This window comes from Apis mellifera, linkage group LG1 (genome assembly GCF_003254395.2).
Source record: "Apis mellifera strain DH4 linkage group LG1, Amel_HAv3.1, whole genome shotgun sequence".
In the NCBI taxonomy this organism is placed as follows: domain Eukaryota; kingdom Metazoa; phylum Arthropoda; class Insecta; order Hymenoptera; family Apidae; genus Apis; species Apis mellifera.
In genome coordinates this window covers 24,069,501-24,087,877 of record NC_037638.1, presented here as the reverse complement: position 1 = coordinate 24,087,877, position 18,377 = coordinate 24,069,501, and the positions used below count along the sequence as shown (strand labels likewise).

The window sequence follows — 18,377 nt, the reverse complement described above, 5'->3', positions numbered from 1 at the left end:
TATAAAAAATACAATATATTAAGTTTAATCAAAAAATATAACTAATGCTTTTTTTTATTAAGAATAAATTTACATACAAATATTAAAATTTGTAATTATTCTGATGATGATTGTTAATTATTATGAAATAATTGAAATAAAATACATTATTTGATATTAGATCTCGAACACTTTGAATAAAAGAAATTATTAAGTAAGGTTAAGTATCTTATTTTACAATTAATATAAGTATACTTGAAGTGAAGAATATTTACAAATTTATACATTTTATATTTAAATATCTAAAAGTTAAAAATATTTATGTAAATATACGTAATATATATATACGAATATATATATATATATATAATGTTGAATTTTTTTTTAAATTATATTATTCATTTTATCATTATACTAAATTTTATAATATAAAATATAGGTTATAAAATAACATGTTATTTTTATTTTATATGTTATATTTAAATATATATATAAAAAATTAAATGCTATATAATTACTAAATAATGCAATGCTTGAAAAGACTTGTAGTTTTAAATAAATTACAATATGTAAGAAATAAGAAAAAAGAATTATTGAATTATATTACTTATCAATATAGATACAAATCTGATATAATATTTGATGAAACTGAAGAAGAAAAAAATATTTATTCAAAATTGACTAAAGATTATTTAGGATCAATTATCAATGGAAACAGAGTATTCGTCATACAACCATATATAAAATGGGGTGTTCAAAAAAAAAGAAATACTACACCTCAATTGCAATTAGCAGAGGCAATAGCACTTATTAATACTCTACCAAATTGGAGTGTTGTTGGTAAAAAGATAGTTCCATTACTTTCTTTACAAAAACACAAATTAGTTGGTTCAGGAGGTCTTGAAACTTTGAAAAAAGATATTACAAATTGTCCAAATGTTACAGCCATATTCATTAGTACAAATTTATTGAAATTTATACAAATTGCTGAATTACAAAATATTTTTCATTTACCAATTTATGATCGCTATAGTATAATTATTCATATTTTTCGAGAACATGCAAAAAGTCCAGAAGCAAAATTGCAAGTAGCCATAGCTGAAATTCCATATGTAAGAAAAAAAATGATTGATTTAACTAATTATCTTATTAGACAAGTAAAGTTTGATGAAAAAACAAAAAATTTACTTCAAACCAGAGAAAAAAAATTAAGAAATGCATTAAAGAAATTGAAAGAACATAGACAAATGATAAAACGTCATAGAACTAGTTATGGTTTTCCAACTATTGCTATTGTTGGATATACAAATGCTGGTAAAACATCTTTGATAAAAGCATTAACAGGAGATACTTCATTACAACCAGAGAACAAACTATTTGCCACTTTAGATACAACAGTACATCAAGGATTACTTCCAAATAACTTGAAAGTATTATATATCGATACTATTGGCTTTATTCAGGATGTACCGGAAACTCTATTAGAGCCATTTCTAGTAACTTTAGAAGATGCTATAAATGCAGTATGTACAATTTTATTTTTAATAATTATATTTTAATTTAAAAGTATTATAAAATAATTCTAATTTTTTACAGCATATTTTAATTCATGTGTTTGATATAAGTCATCCTGATGTCAAAGCTCAAATCGATCATATTCAAAAAACAATACAGCCTATGATAGATGAAAATAAAGTAATAATTAATGTTGCTAATAAATGTGATATGGTTGACAAAAATGAGATAGAAAATCTTTTACCTGAAGATGCATTTACCATTTCTGCTACCAAATTAAAAGGCATTGATTTGTTACGATCAAAAATACAAGAAGAAATTATACATGCTGCTAATTTAATACAAAAACGTATTAAAGTAGGAAATGGAAGTGCAGAAGCATCATGGTTATACAAAGAAACGACTGTTTTAAATGTTATACCTGATTCCAAAAATTCACAATATTTAATAATGGATGTATTTATGACAACACCTATATTTTATAAATTTAAACGGATTTTCAATGTTTAAATAAATTTAATTGAATTTATTTCACTTCTATTATATTATTTTTTTTATTTCATAATTTTATTTTATTCTATTCATTTTTTGCATTCAACAATATAAAATACAAAATAGAATATATAAATAGATAAAAATTAATATTTGATCAATTAAAATAATATTATTGATAAAGATATAAAGAATAATTAAAATAAAATAATTTTTAAATTAATTTAGTTATTTAAAAAACATAAGAGGGAATTTACCTTAAAATTCTTCAGATTGAAACGTCTTTTTTAACTCAATTTTTCCTTTTATGATAGTCATTTCATACACATGTGTCGCACGTGTTTCTCTACAGTCGGTACTTCTGAATACCAGATGTATGATATATAAGTTCAAATTTCAACTATATTTATCTTCATTAAATGGATTAAAAATTTTATTATACTCATTTATTTATTTATTTATATTTATTTATTATACTCATATATTCGTTACGAATAACAAATCTAAAAAACATCTTAAAATTGAGTGTTTAAAAATTATTTTATTTATAAAAAAATAAAAAATAAAAATTTAATTAATATTTCAAAATCAGTGTCTACTATAATTATTTTTATATAATATTCGATCAACAATTCTGATTGATAATGCTATTTCAATTGCATTCTTCTTAAGTAGGTAGCACCTATAAATATATTTTTATCATATGCAAATAAAAATTATTTGCAACTTCTTATATATATTTAGATTTTCTTTAAATTGCATTTAATAATATTCCTCATTTGCTCTTTAAGGATTCATATGCATCGCATTTAATCTTATAATATTACAGTATAAATATATATTATTTCAAAATAAAAATTAAAAAATTTTGAAATAGAAATAATTTGAAATTTTAATTACAAATTCAAAATAAATTTTGAAAAATAAAATTTTTGCATGAAATATTTTCTGAAATATCTTCAGTTAAGTATATATACAAAATCGATATTTTACATAATATTTTATATAAATCGATTTATAATATGATGAATGGATTGCAAAAGATGTATATAATTTCATGTTATCGAAGAATAAAATTTCAGCATAAAAATAATCTGTGTGAAAATAAAGATATGAAAATCCGACGAAATAAATGATAAATGAGATAAGAAAATTTAATTTATATTACTCATATAACTTACTTTAATCAAATATAGTTTGATGTACATATAAGAATCTTATTTTTATTAAAAAAGATAGTAATTAAACAGAATTCAATTTTATAAATGGATAATAACAATGAAATAAATGTTTAAAATTTAATGAACGATTTTTTTTATTTGAAAAATTTTTTTTTAATCAAAATTATTCGCGATAGCCGTTTTAAAAATAATATTTATTAAAAATTAAGTTTATTTATCTTATTTTTCTTGTTGAATGAAAGCAGGATCATTCGCTGTAAGAAAATTCATGCGGAGGATATTGATGATACGATATACAAGTATAATTCATAGAACTAGTGATTCGTGTATATATAGATATAAAAAATCGTCTTGAAAAATTAATCGCGAACATTGTTGCGAAAAGTGTTCAATGTGAGTTTATTTTTCAGCAAAGGAATTGATATCGCGATTATATGATCCTTCCCTAGGAAAAGGATTCGACGTAGCAAGAGGCCGATCGACAACCAGCAAACGGGCCGCGATAATTAATTACGAGCGTGACGTCGCTTTAACGTCGTTAATTTTCATTATCTCGATTGGAATTCGCTTGTAGTGCACCGTGTACCGCTTTCGGGCTTGCTAATTTCGCGCCTCGTCTCGGCCTCTCCGCGGAAAAGGCATTAATAATTCCGGCTGTCCTTGCAAAATTTGTCACCCACCGCGGCCAGGCCGCGGTAACGTAACGTTGGTCACGCACACCAGACACTTCGCTATGCTATGCTTTCACGGATGCAAGGATCCCAGCAATGCACTTTGCATGTTGTCTGGATTATTAAAGCGAACCAAGTGAAACCTAATTATCGTGGTGCCACTCCTGGCACTGGCTCTAGCCGAACGACTAATTTCCACCGCTTTCCTACTGTTTACCGAGGTAACAAAGCAACAACTTTACATTCCCGCCGCTCCCAACCTGTGGGACGACTCTAATCTCTGTAATCTTCACATGTCTACGCGTCAGATGTATCATTACTTGTCATCATTTTGTGCTTTTCGTTTTTTATATTTGCCAGGAACTATCAAGGATGAGATAATGAAATAATTGTTAAAAATTGTAAATATAGAAATGGCTTCCTAATATCTTGAACGCAATTTTCATAAGAATATGATATGTAAAAACATCAATGATGTATTATCATATTGTTTGAAGTATACTTGTTGTACAATAAAAATTCTTTTATGTATTTCGTTGAATTTCATCTTTTAATTAACAATGATTGTATTTCTTTCATTCAATGTGTCATTTCGTTGTTTTAACATTGTACGTTTATCTGATACTTCAACTACAAAGCTGTAGCTTAACTGGGCAACTGTAACCCAACAATTATACGAACGATTGACTAACGAATGTCGATCGGTGAGTGACTCGTATAATGCAATGATTGGCTGTCGCGCTGATTCGGTTGCTGTTACAGATTCAATTACGGCTCCCACGGCTTGATATTTTGCACCGCCGATTGAACGATCCGAAATCGACTGAATAGAACTTTGATCTCCAACCGTCATTGGTCATGAAATCGAATTAAAGTTGACTATTCGCGTAAATAACAAAAACGATATGTCACGATTCTTACGACTTCTCTATTTAACATATTTTTAATCAAATATTATTTCGATAAATTATAAAATATTTTCCTTTATTTATGCAATGTTTTTACATACAATATTTTAACATTTTTTCATTCTTAATGAATCTTCCATCACATAATGTTAACGACGCGACGCGACACGACGTGACACTCATGTGTTTAACAGTTCGTACATAACCTTACCTTAAGATTAAGTCGTTAAGTTCTATCGTGTGATGATTAATTAAGAGACTCACACGACACCGTACCGGTTCGACGAGGCATATATTTCGTCTGTTGACAGGGTATTCTAGTGATCAAGCTTCCAGAATTAATTGCATCGTTAAAGTCGTCGAACAATGTTTCGCAATGAGAAATCAATGCTCAAGTGAAGCTTTTTATGTCACATTATCGATGTTTTCGAAATGGATATTAGCCAAACGAATAACGAAGCCGATAATTTTAACGAAAAAGAGAAGAATTTAAATGTTCAATCCTCTATAGAAGATATTCATATTGGCGAATATCTTCAAATGATTCAGCACTGATCTCTTTCCACATTTATCGATTATTACGATGAAATGTAACTTGTAAATATGATATAACTATCGTTTATTTTGTAAGTTCGAAGAAACAAGTTCGAAGAAAACAGATGAACGTAGACCATTAGAATATTTTATTCGTTTATGCAGTCACAACTCAACTTAACAGGGCGAAAGTTAGACTCGTATAATCTGAATTTAGGCCCCCCCACTTTGCAGGTATATCTTTTTTTGTAAAAAAATTCATTCTTTTTTATAATAAAAAGTGCTTAAAGTTTTTGGTTACTTATTTATATATATATTTATTTATTTTAATTCCACGAAACTAAAAATATATTATATTTGTTTTAGAATATTAAAAACATCCAATTTTAATTACATAATAAAATTTTAATCATATCATTATTGGTATTTTTAATAACGATTAATATTAGTTAATATTCCTTTTTTTAAAACGATATTTTAATCATAGTTTGTTGCACAAATATTCGCTAGGTTGGCGCCCTTGAATGAAGTTAGACGGGCCTGCCGACAAGCTCCAGCATTGGCTGTTTCGCGGGCGTGGGAGCTCTGCAGGGTTCAGTTAGTCTGCACGGGTAATAGAACTGCGCTGGGGGTGAGCATAAGAACGAGAACGGTTAGTATATCTTCGCGAAGGGTAGGAGCAATAGCCGGTTGGCGCAAGTGCGGCGGGGATATCGTAGCCTGGCGGAGCCCAGTCGAGTCCCGTGAGTCCGGGCAAGCACAGCTATTAAGGTAGTACGTGGTGGTGGTGTAGGCGTCGTCCGGGACTGAGATTTTGAGCCGCCATCAAGAAGTATCTCCACGGTGTGACTGTGCGTTTACGTGTAATCGTCAGTTCCGCGTGGTACGCATCAAAACCGGCTCGATTCGTGGTCGATTTTATTGTTTCAGAGAACTAAAAGAGCCTTATTCTGTTGTACCGCGTGTTATAAGAGTGTGTATGTGAGTGTGCGTGTGTCTGATAAAAAGAAAGGTTAGAAAGATGTAAAGAGTAAATGTAGAGAGATACAGGCGAGAGGGAATTGAAGGAAAGAGAGAATGAGAAAGAAAGAAAGATGGAATATAGTCGGTGTGTACTAGTATGAATCGAAAGAGCGGCTATTCGACCGAACCCGGTGAGGAGGAGGCGAGAGCTGTCACTTCGATCGCCATTTTAGCGCCGAGGCGGTGAAGAACCACCGGGTATGCATGCCGGCAGTGGCGACGAAACGGGGCGCCCTGACACGATGGATGGTGGTGCTGTTCGTGGGCTGTGGCTCTTTTAGTGACTTTTCTCGCGAGTGTATCTTATTGTGTTTTGGAAGAGACGAATATGCGAAACGGTAGAAAAGAGGAAAGGAAAAAGTGGTAAGCGCGCGTCGATTAGAATATATTCAGTGTATCTCGTGTCGTGTAAACTGCGTTTTATGTTTGTCCATCTCTGTCTCTGCTCCAACACTTGATTCGTGTTATTTTGTGATATATCATTCGTTTTAATTTGGATATATATATATAAAATTTTTTGCTATTTCGTTTGAGATATGCCTTAAAAAAAATGTCACATCACATTTATTATTATTTCAGTGAAATAATATTTCAAAACTAACAGTTTTCAAAAGCTCGATATCTTGGTTAGTGAAATTTCGAATTCATCGTGGCGCAATTTCAATGAAATTTCATTTTGATTAAATCAACGATCTCATGCACGCCGGTGACAGTCAAGTGTCGAACGTGTATGCGCGTGGTTAATTCGAAATAGTGAGGAAGAAGAAAGGGTGCTGGTGAGAGTGAGACTTACAAGATGCATACATGTGAATGTAACGAACACGGAGGAAGAGAGAGAGAGATAATGAAAAGAGACGAATGAAGAAGATCGGAGTGTAGGAAAAGAGAGAGAAAGAGAGGGAGAGAATTGAGTGGCACGCACGTAGTGAAAAAGTGAGATGGAAAGCGATGAAAGAGAAGGAAAGAGTGTATGCATGTATGTGTGAAAGAGTGAAAGGGGTTAGAGAAAGAGATAAACGAAGGACGGCGCCATACTGGCTCTCCGGTAGTTTTCGTGGCACGTTAGGCAATCTTTCTTTCTTTCTCACTCACATTCTTGATTCAGTTTACGAGTCGTCGATCGTTCGTTATATCGCATGGAAACCTCTGATCGATCGCAAATGGTTTTTAGGTACGTACAACGATAGGCTGTCTTTGTGCCGGAACTGAGCAGACACCTCTCCCTTTCGGATCGACGGACCTGTTTTCCACTTCATGACGGCGAAAGAAGAATCAGTGGTGGTGTCACGACGACGTTAGAACCACATCGCTGGCCTCGTATATAAACCCGTGGAAGACTCAACTACATACGGAGGAATCGAACAGGCGCGCACGATGATTCTGCGCGTCTGAGAATACCGAATACACAAGAGAGAGGGAGCAAGATAGATAGATGGATAGATAGATAGCTAGATAGATAGATAGATAGATAGATAGATAGATAGATAGATAGATAGATAGATAGATAGAGATAGATAGGACAGATAAAACGTGTGGAAAGAAATACACGACGAGTTAAGAATTTGCGTATGTTTGTATTTATCACGTTCGGTAGTGGATAAAGAAACGAGTGATAACTGGAAATCTACGACAAAAAGTGGAAAAGAAATATATCTAATTGTGAGAGGAACACAAACGATGTTATTGTTTCATGTTATGCGTTTCTTCAATCCCTGATGATCAGTGCTTGCTCTCAGTGTAATCGATTAACTCTCGCGAGTGTCTATTGATTAAATCGTCGACAGAAGATCAGAGAAGGAAGTGATAAAATTTTTTTGAAAGAAAAAGAGAATTAGAAAAGGAGAACGAGTGAAACGTAAAAAAAGAAAGTTATATAATAAAGAGGAGAAGATCCAGAGAAAATAAAAGAAAAAAAACAGAAGAGAATAGAAAATTGGTGACGATTGTGAGTGGTCCGTGGTGCGTGGCGAGAAAGTGTGTGCTCTAAACGGAGCACGTTGCAAAGGAATAGAATATCGAGGACGGGGGGTCCAGAGCGACATTGGGGGGGCGTGTGAGACTGATTTTGCCCCCCCTACCCCCTGTCTATCGTCTAAAACTGTGACTTCATCGTCGTCAAGTCAATTTTTCGTCGACGTTACAACGTTGCCGTTTAGGTGAGTCACATTCCATGAATTTTTTCTTTCTTTCGCGCTTGTATATCTACAATTTCGTCATATTTTTTTCTTTGCGTCTCATTGATATTTATTTCTTTTTTTATTGAAATGCAAATCATTTATATTTACAAAACGAAACGAAATACGGCATTGAGAGATTGTGAAAGAAATGAATTCTCGGATCTGGAGGGGTGGGAGGAATAGGCTTTTTGTCTTCTGAGGTCGGGCGAACATTATGATAAGCGTACAATGTCGCGTCGGAATTCATTGTACGCTTAGTAACAGGCTGCGTTCACTTCCTGGCCTGCTCTCTCGTTCGCGTGGAATAAGAAACAAACAGGCTCAAGTAGAGAATAGTTCTTCTTTAAGTGTTTTGTCTGTACCCCTATTCTCTTTGTTTTCGTTCATCCGCCCTCCGTCGTGTACCGGTCGCGTACAATCCACAGATCTTGCAGATTTTGTTCCTGGCTGGAAAGAAGAAAAATTCGACATTTATTCGTCACCGAAATACTATTAATTCCAATTTCATTATGCGCGTATACGTTGTATCCATGACACAAGCTCAATCTCCGTCCCAAAATCGCGAACACGAATCGTGAAGAACTCGTTGACTCTGTTAATTAATATTGCAATCCTTCTTGAATAATATATTTTTTTTTTTGTTCTATATCTATTTTTTTCTTGGTTTCATTTAAATTATTCGAACGAATAATAATGAAACAATAATCAGAATCAGAAAATTTTCTTATTATTATTGCGAGAATATAATTTCGCGATATATTCTCGTTACAGAGAGTTCTATAAGATATGCTTAGTCACACACGGTTTAGCACGAGTATCGCGATTTTATAGCGCATGAACACGTATCATTACTTAAGGTGATCATTTTCAGCGTTCATAAGCTTTGCGAGAATTATGCGATTAATTTAATGCGTGCACCACGACTTTGGAGGAATCTTGAATTAATGCTCGTGAACCTGGTTAGTCGATTTTGGTTGCCTGATTTATTTATACATGATATTCGTTTAAGCATACGGTTCGATTCAATTATTCCTTCGCGCGAGGAAACGTTTTTTACGGGAAAGCTCTTCAGAGCCGATTGAATTTTTATTCAATCGTTTTTTTCCCTCTTTACCTCTCTCTCTCTCTCTCTCTCTCCTCCTTTTTCCTCTTTTTTAACGGAGGAAACGAAATTCAACGTTGAAACGAATATGGCAGAATTCATATTTTTGTTAACGGTGCAATTACTTTCAAAATGATTGACGTCAAATAGTATGCGCTGTTTGCGCGACCGCGTTCGTCGGATTACATATTTAGCGAATGTCTCGGCACTTTTTTTCCTTTCTCTCTCTCTCTCTCTCTTTTTTTTATTTTCGTTCTCTCTCCCCCCCCCCTCCTCCCTTCTACCTTCGATTTTTCCCCTTTCAAATATAATTGATTGACAGCGTGCAACGTTGAAATTCAATTACCGTTGATACAACGCTCGAGTACCAGTCGACTTTTGATCAATACTCGAACTACGACCGTTTTTCCTACCATGTTTCTCGCGAACGGACATACACGGGGTAAAAAACATACGCAGCGGGGGATGTCACCTCGTCGAAACGAAGCCTGGGTCCACCCCTTTGAGAACGTCGAATTCGTTGCAATCATTTCTCTGGTTAGAATCTGTTTTTTTTTCCCTTTTTTCCTCTCTTCTTTCTCTTCTTCTCCTCCTCCTCCTCCTTCTCTTCCTTCTTCTCCTCCTCCTGCTTCTTCTTCTTCTCCTTCCTCTAGAATCTGAAAGAAATTCGTAATTACACAGGTTCGTTAGCGGTTGCCCGGTATTTCGTTTTGAAGTTAATCGACGATGAAAGAATTTCGCCCGGGATCACGATGAGCGGGGGCTTAAAATACGAGCAGCTTTCGTGGCTTTGACCATTAAAAGCCGTACTGCGATGCGGTTAACCTCAAAAAGTCTATAGTTCGGCCTTCCGTCGGCTACCCTGGGCAATTTCACTGGAGAATATGAGGAAGGATAGCGGAGGAACGAGGTCGGCCTCGTATAGGCTCCTCGTCGTCCTTTTTACTTTCTTTCGTTCCGCGTCGAAAAGGTGTTGGGCGGCGCGTCGTTAACGAAACCAGGCCACCGTTTCATCCGTTGATAACGCTAACTCTTTAATCGTCCAATCATCCTTTTCTCTTTTGCTTTATTGCCACTGGACAAGAGGAATAATCTTGTGGAAAGAAAGGAAAGACAGAATTCTTTTTGTAATCGAAGAAAGCTTAAAAAAAACATAAAGGGATTAAAAAAAAAAAATTTCAACGTAAGAAAAAGCAAAAGAAAGATTTGTTGTTCTCGTAAAACGTTGCTCGCGAAAATCCTTTTCAAATACACGCCTCACGTTAATCCGATCGATCGGAGAAAAAAATATGGACAGGGTCATTCAGGGTCGGAGTGTACCTGAAATAACAGCAGGGCTCGTTGGATTACTCGATGTATTTGTTCAGAGGGTTCCACTCGTAAATTGTTTCTCTAGAGCTCGCGGGGAACTGTTACCATTCTCACAGATCGAACGCCGTTTGTTTGACGGGAAGATCCGCTCCAACACTACGACTCTTACGTAATGAGTATCAGAATTCCTCAAATATTTGTAAACACCATTTTCTTTCTTCTTGTTTCACGCATACGTATACGATTTATCAAAAATTAAATTAAAAAAAAATCAAATTATTGATCCTCAGGATCAAAATTGCGAAATAAAAGCAAATTTGATCAATAATATTCGATCTTGATTCAACTTGATTTCAACTTCGATTTGACCGATCGATTCTATCCGATCGTTAAAAGAGATCAACTTTTATCGTCCCCTTCACTTACACCGTTTAGGCAATATCCATCCTCGATATCATTCCACGTTACGAACAATCAACTATTATAGAAAGCGTGTAGAACATAAACGGAACGTGCAATGATGAAAGGTACACAAATCGTTAGAGAGAACAAGGCGCCTCGTTTAAAGTACAGATGAAACAACCTGTACCGCCTAGCTTGTATCGCACAATGATGCAACTGGGCACGGCACCCTTATAGAAAACGTGGTGCACGAGGAAGAACGAGAGGAGCATGTTTCGTGCACGACGTGCCTCTCTCGACCATAGTTATATGTATACACGTATATAATATATATATATAATATATATATATAGATACCGCGTATACACGCCGAGTCCTAGATTCTCTCGATTTCGTATCCGTGAGAGAGAAGAGAAGGAAGAAACTCGCAGCACACCAGAGTCCCACGGAGCCTCTTGGAGTGTCCTCAGTTATCTCGGTTAGAGGGGAGGGGAGGGAGGGGGCCTCACCTCTACGATTCTCTTCTCCCGCGGTCCCCTTTCTCTCGGCCCAATCCTTTCCAATGCATCCATCTCTATAACCCTCCTCTTCCTTCTCGTTTTCTCTCTTTTATCCTCCGAGCGACGAATCCATCTCTCTCTCTCTTTTCTCCATTTCAATAGATCTTGTTTCTTCCATTCTTATTACGACGAATCTAATCCTTTTCTAATCCTTCTTTGTTTCTTATTTCTCTTCGAATCTTTCTCTCGTTCGAATTCGTTTAATTCCGCGTCTCTCTTGCATCAGCGTATCTTTTTTCTCTTCTCACAGTTTCGAGTTACAATTTCTCTATTTCTTTTTCTTTTTTTAAACGTTGTCGTCGACAACGCTAGATAGATAAAACACTGCTCGCCTCTCTCTCGTGTAGACCATACGCCCAGTGACGTTTTTTGTTTGTCCCTCTTATCGATCGGCCATGATAAAGTTTAATTAGACCGGCAAAGAATTCCGGAGGGAATTACTCGACTCGTTTTAATATCCCTCGCGTGTTCGACGAATTCCAAAGGAGACCGTCCGAAAGACCTAAGATACCTAAGTGACCTGACCTCAACCTGTTCGCTACTCTCGTTTCCATCGTCTCTCTTTCTCTCCCAACATTGGACCAATAGCCATATTTTCTCCATTCCTCTTTCCTTTTCTCTCTCTATGTTTTATCTTCTCTTCTTTCCATCGGAATTCATCTTCCACCTATACGTTCTCCTTCATCCTTTTCGGCTGCCAACCTGCCTCCCAAAAACATTATTGTACCATTGACTCTTGTTTCGTTCGCTTTATTTTTCGTTTATTCGGTGTTTAAGAAACGATCCTTATATCTTTGTAGGCCTCTTGGAATTATAAATTAACGATTTGAGAGCAGCGAATCTCTTTTCTTTGATTTCGATCCTTGCATCTTTGATTATTCTTCAATTTTCACGATGGAATAGATATCGATTCGCTCTTTCCACCCTACTACATTTTCGAATTCCGCGAGCATTCACGAACACGTCTGACGACTGTAAAATATATACATGGAGAAAAGGGAAAATTCGATGCATCCTCGGCGAAGATCGAAACGCGTGTAATCGTTCCTCGATATTCTCGAGAGTGGAAACGCGTGCACGGTCGGAATTACAATCCGGCTTGGCCGGGTGCAGAATCATCAGGTACGGAGTCGGGGGTTAAAGCTTATCTTGGACCGTTCCGCGGCAACGTAATGACGAAACAATGGCACGTCTTGATCGTGCATCGAATACCACGTGATCGTGGCTGGTTCGGCCAGATTTCACTCACTCGCCCGCCCCCTCCTTCAATATGCATTCCTCGGTTTCTGCACACTTCTTAAAGGTCTCTTGATGCTCGCCCATGATTTATGCTCGCGAAAGGTTTTTGTCCGTTCGATTACACGAGATTTAAAAAGAGAGAGAGAGAGAAAAAGAAAATCGTTCGCTCGAAATTGGAATTCCGGTTCTTTAACCGGAATCGGTTTGCGTTTATTGCGACGAGCGAGAATATATATATTGAATCCGTGGTGATATAATGCGCGTAAAATCTGCGAATCACGAGACCCCCTCCTGCTCTGTACTCGTTGTGACTCTATAATGCGAGAGGTGAATCGTTTAACGTGTGACGGAATTTCATGCAAACGCCGGCACGAGAGACGAGAAAGGCGTGTCTCGGAGCACGCCGTACCGAAAAGGTTGAGGAACGAGTCGCACGCCATTAGGTAACACGCTAATCCGTTTCCATTAGTTATCTTTCGCCTCAAACTTTTACGTCGCTTTCGTTAATCGTCATCGTTTCATTTAATTTTTCCCCGATAAATATCAAATCGAAATAGCTTAATAAGTCGATCCTTTATTATTCGATTTCTTCGAGAATACACGTTTAACAAGAATCGTGGATGGAACGAAATCGTTCCCTCAGCTTCGAAATAACGAAAATTCTACCCAATATTCTTCGAACGGTTTGCCAGAGTTTGGGTCCTCTCGTCTCTTCTCTTCGATGGCCGTCGGTATTCTTCTACGCCCACTCTTCCGATCCCTATCTCTCTCTCTTTCCTACGCGTTGCCCCTTCTTCCGTCTCTTGCTTTCTTCAACCGAGTCGCCGTGCCTCGTTTTCTCATTGTCAGCGTCTGTCTCTTTGTCTCTTTCTTCTTTCGCCGTCCTCCCGGGGCCTTCTCTCCCCTCTCGCCCCTCTCCTCTACCCAACTTCTCGCGTGCCCCTTCCACAACAATTCTCCTTTTCTACCAGCTCTTTCTCGGTTGCCTCGGGCTTTCCAAACTTCACCATCTTCTCCCGTCTGAAAGGAGGAGGTAAGAAAAGAAGAAGAAGAAGAAGAAGAAGAAGAAGGGATCTTCTCTCCAGTAACCTTCTCTCTGCCTTTTATTTTTCTTTTCTTATTTTTTTATCTTCTCCGTTTTTCTCCTCCCCCTTGACTTCTCGACTTCTTCTCGAGTCGTCCGCATTCCGCCCAGCCTGAAAATTATTCTCTCGAAGGGACGAAACTCCATATATATATATATATATATATCCATCCATTCGTGTTCCCCTCCCTCGTCCTTTCCACCACCACCCCTTAATAATTTTCCTCCTCGCGGGAGGAGAAGCTCGGCACACCGCGATTAAGACAAAATACAACCGATCCATCGAAGCGTAGAAACCGTGCCCTCTCTTCCCTCCCTATCGCCGCTCATCTTTCGACCTCCCTTCGACCACGAAACTTGGGGTAATTGGATTTAATGAGCATTCTTTTCCTTCTCTCCTCCGAGATCTCGATACACCGTGCTCGCTCGATTGTGAAATACTCGAGCACGCTTCGCCCCGATGTAACTAACTTGCTCCGCTAACTTGCTCCGCTCTCCACTTCGTATCCTTGCCTCGCGTCCAGGCTCGCAATGCGGATCGAGATTAAATTTTCGATCGACATTTTGAGCGTTAAAATCGGGTGCTCTCGTTCCTCCAACGCACGCAATTTGATTTAAACGAACTCGTTATAATCTCGACAAATAACAATTCTTCCGGTTCCATTTGAAACGAGACGGATAAAATCTTCTTCGTCCTCTTTCGTTCTCCTCAGATCCGTCACCTACACCCATCCTCACCCACGTCCTCGTCCCACGTCCCCTCCTTTCAATCGAGGGGATAACGAAACGTTTGCGAAACGCGTGTACACGGCTTCCAAGTTCCCTCTTCTTCGCCAGGACGTGTCTCTCGTAGTTTCCTCCTAGTTTTCCAGCCGCGAACACTCCCCTTCCCCTACCCTCGGAAAACGGAAAACCGTGTATCGAACTTGGGAAGGGAAGGGAAAGTATGCCACGGTTGGAAAAGTTTGCCGTCGTTCCTCTGGATTATATCCGCCGCTGCATTTTTCGAAAAGTTTCCGCCTAATCGCGGCCCGATTTATCAATTTATTATCATCTCAGGCGATCCTCTCCCCTCGATAACGTCGAAATCATTGCTCTTTTAACGAAATTGCCGCGGTTTAACCTCAGAGGTTGCACCTCAGATTCGCCTTTGCTTTCGAGTTAACGAGATACACGTACGATCGAGGAAACCGAGCCAATTGGAAACGTGCTCGCTCGGTGAGATTAGCCTTGTTCCGCGATTGAGAGATTGTTAGGGGTATTCGTTCCCCCTTTCTCCTCTCTTTTTCGAGGAAAATAAAATTGTTACCTTTGAATTTCGACTCTTTATCCATTTAAGCGACGAACAATCGAAATATCCTGCAACGATTCGCGAATGGAAATTCTTCCTCTCGTATATTTATATTCGTGGGTAAATAGGAAAAAATGAGGGGAAGAAGAGGAAGAAGGAGTGGGAGGGGGAGACATTTATTCGAGTTTGTTCGCGCTTTTATAACGGATAGGAAATCTTTTTCTTCTTGGATGATCCTAGAAGGGGGAGATATGATACGAAACGTTACTTTCGTAGAATGGAGGGAACGGAGTTTACGTTTTCGTCATAGATTTCACTTCGAACTTCCCCGCAGTTACTCGCAGTTGCAAAGTTGCACGGATGTCTCGAGACCTCTTGATCCGTTTAAATTTCATTTGTGGCCGCAAGGGAGAAGCCTATCCCTCTGTCTCTCTCTCCCCCTCTTTTCTGAAAAATTTGTCACCGAGGCAATTTCCCGATGACACCGCGCTCGTGTTACGCCGATCCTCCTTTTATTCTTCCCTCTCTCTCTCTCTTCGTGCTAAAGAGCTGCTCCCTCTGAGGAGCGCACTCGACCTCCTCCTTTCTTTGAGCAAAAGATTAACGCACTGTATTTATTGCGGCCAGTTTCTCGGGAAACGCCTATCCACCGGGTAATTCGCCCTCGCCGAGTAACCTTCCACCTGTAACGACCGATCTCGATCACGGTCTGGGTTGTAATTATACGCGGCTTTGTTAAATATCTTTTGTTTTTTTCTTCTCGAGAGAGAGGAGAAAAAACGTTACGCATTTCGGAGAAGTTTATTTCGAAGTTTACTTTTTCGAATCGTAAACGCGTTTCGGAGAAGTGGAATGGAACGTTAAAAGGGAGAGATTGATGAAAGTTTTCGTAATGTTTTGGGGAGAATTAAATTTTTTGGGATCGAAGAAATGTAATTTTTTGCTCGAAATTGCATTATTTTTTATACGGATATATCAGGAATAGTTTTCTAACTAAATACTCGTAACGATGACGAACCGTTTCTTTCCGTTTTCGAGGAATCTCTGATAATAATAATAATAATATATTATAAATAAGAAAGGTGAAGAAGGTCTTTGGTTAATTATAATCGTGGAAAAAGTTGCTCGTAATGAAATTCCATAGTCGTACATTGTAAAATCTTTTCGACATCGTACATCTTTTACGACTCTACGACCGCTTTTGTCCATCCGACATTTCGATTCCTACATCCTTCTTCTCTCTCTCTCTCTCTCTCTCTGTCTTCTTTTCTTTATTTCTCGGCATAGCAACGTAAACCCGTCTTACTCCGTTCCTAATCCCAATTCACGCTCGTCGACACGTGTTACCCGTGCCATCTTCATCCACGGTGCGCGCGCGCCGTTTGTCCTTCTTTTATTGTTGTAAGACACGGTTTACAATCGAATCGACTCCGTTTGTAAATTTAATCGACTCTCGAACGACTGGTCGGGACTGGTCGGACGGGGAAGAAAACCAGGATGCAAAGTGGCCGTGACATTCCTTCGAGAATCGAGAGATGTCTGGATTGCCTGTAATTCGCGTAACTGTTCACGGCAATTAATTGGGGTAAAAACCGACCCGAATCAATGCTGAGAACCAGAGAATATAATGCCACGATCATAATTATTCGATTCGTATTTACCGTTTAGGTCGAGTTAAAAATCGCAACTATTGTGTGTAAAAAAGAAAAAGAAAAAGAAATCGTTGATGATACGATCTAACTCGATATAATTCCAACTCCTCGACGAATATCGCATTTAACTTCGATTCGCCTCCCTACGTGGATATCTTCTTCTTCTTCTCCTCGCAAATTTTGAAACGATTACCGACCAAATTTACCTTAGACACGCGAGACCCATCTTTCACCCCTTCGAAGAGTAACGGTTTTAAAAAAAGATCCCAAATTCGCGCACACACCTAGAAAAAAGATCGAGTTTAAAACGTTCCTCCCTTTCTCAAACTCTCCAATTAAATCGCAATCCCGTTCCCTCGCAAATCCTCCCTCCTCCATCCAATTTTCCTCTCTCCCTCTCTCTCCATTTCCTTTTTTCCCCCCTCCTTTAATTTATGGCGACGTAAGCCCCGGCACGAGAGAACCTCCTTAATCCCGAGATTTCCCCCACGTCGGTTTTGTGTCGGGGCCGTGTTTTACACGTTGTCGGTTTTCGAGGCGCGGGCAAATCTCGCTTTCCGCGCGCGTGCACGCGGACAAGGGCGCGACAAAGGCGGGGCCCGCCGAGCTTTTTCTCCCCCCTTCCCCGTGAACCGAGGGCCCGACGTAAAACGCGCGTCGATCCGTGGACGCCTCGCCTCGCCTCGCAGAGTGGAGGGCTCGCTCTGTTTATTTTTTTCGTGGAAAGCGGCGCGCGGCACGTGGCGGCGGCAGCTTGCAAATGACACATGTACACGCGCCTCTCCCTCCCTTTCTCTCGCCCCGCGAAACTCGGACCGATCAACGTGCTTCCTGCAAAAAAGGATTGGCGACAATGCCGAGTCCCGTGAAAAGTAGGGAAGATTGTTGGGACAGGATTTTTTTCCTTTTTCCTTTCAGGATTTGCGATTTTTCTAATAACGCAAGTTAGGGGGATGGAACTGAGTTTGAATATTTACGCGGAAGAGGTTCCAAAATTATGATGAATTTGAATATATTGGGTATGGTAAATTTTTTTCAAAGAATATTTCTTTTCGGATTGCAACGATGACGAGTAGAGGAACGTTAAGGGGTTAAAAGTAACGTTAAAGTATCATATCGGCCGGCTAAGGATTTACATTCATGGCCATGAATGAAACATAAGATAAGGAAAACCGATCGTTGGCCGCGTTTCTCGGTTAAGTAATAACGACGTGGAACATTAGGGTTGGCTCATGAATTTGAAAACAGCCTCGCCG

The 18,377-nt window shown here is 38.1% G+C and overlaps 2 protein-coding genes across 3 annotated transcripts in view; both read left to right on the top strand.

Annotated features, from left to right (window-relative positions):
* The first annotated feature begins 488 nt into the window (after positions 1-488).
* On the top strand, positions 489-2,028 carry LOC410784 (putative GTP-binding protein 6). Its single transcript, XM_006571610.3, has 2 exons — positions 489-1,502; positions 1,576-2,028. The coding sequence occupies exons 1-2, from the start codon at positions 504-506 to the stop codon at positions 2,002-2,004; spliced, it is 1,428 nt and encodes a 475-aa protein (XP_006571673.2). The 5' UTR covers positions 489-503; the 3' UTR covers positions 2,005-2,028.
* Positions 2,029-5,984: 3,956 nt separating this feature from the next.
* LOC410785 (plexin-A4) overlaps positions 5,985-18,377 on the top strand; it is a 268,849-nt gene continuing 256,456 nt past the window's right edge. Inside the window, exons 1-2 of one of the 2 annotated variants that reach the window (XM_006571609.3) lie at positions 5,985-6,163; positions 7,475-8,459. The gene's annotated coding sequence lies outside the window, so the exon portion shown is untranslated. Of the gene's footprint in view, positions 6,667-7,474; positions 8,460-18,377 lie in introns of both variants that reach the window. The other variant, XM_006571608.3, reaches the window with a different exon arrangement.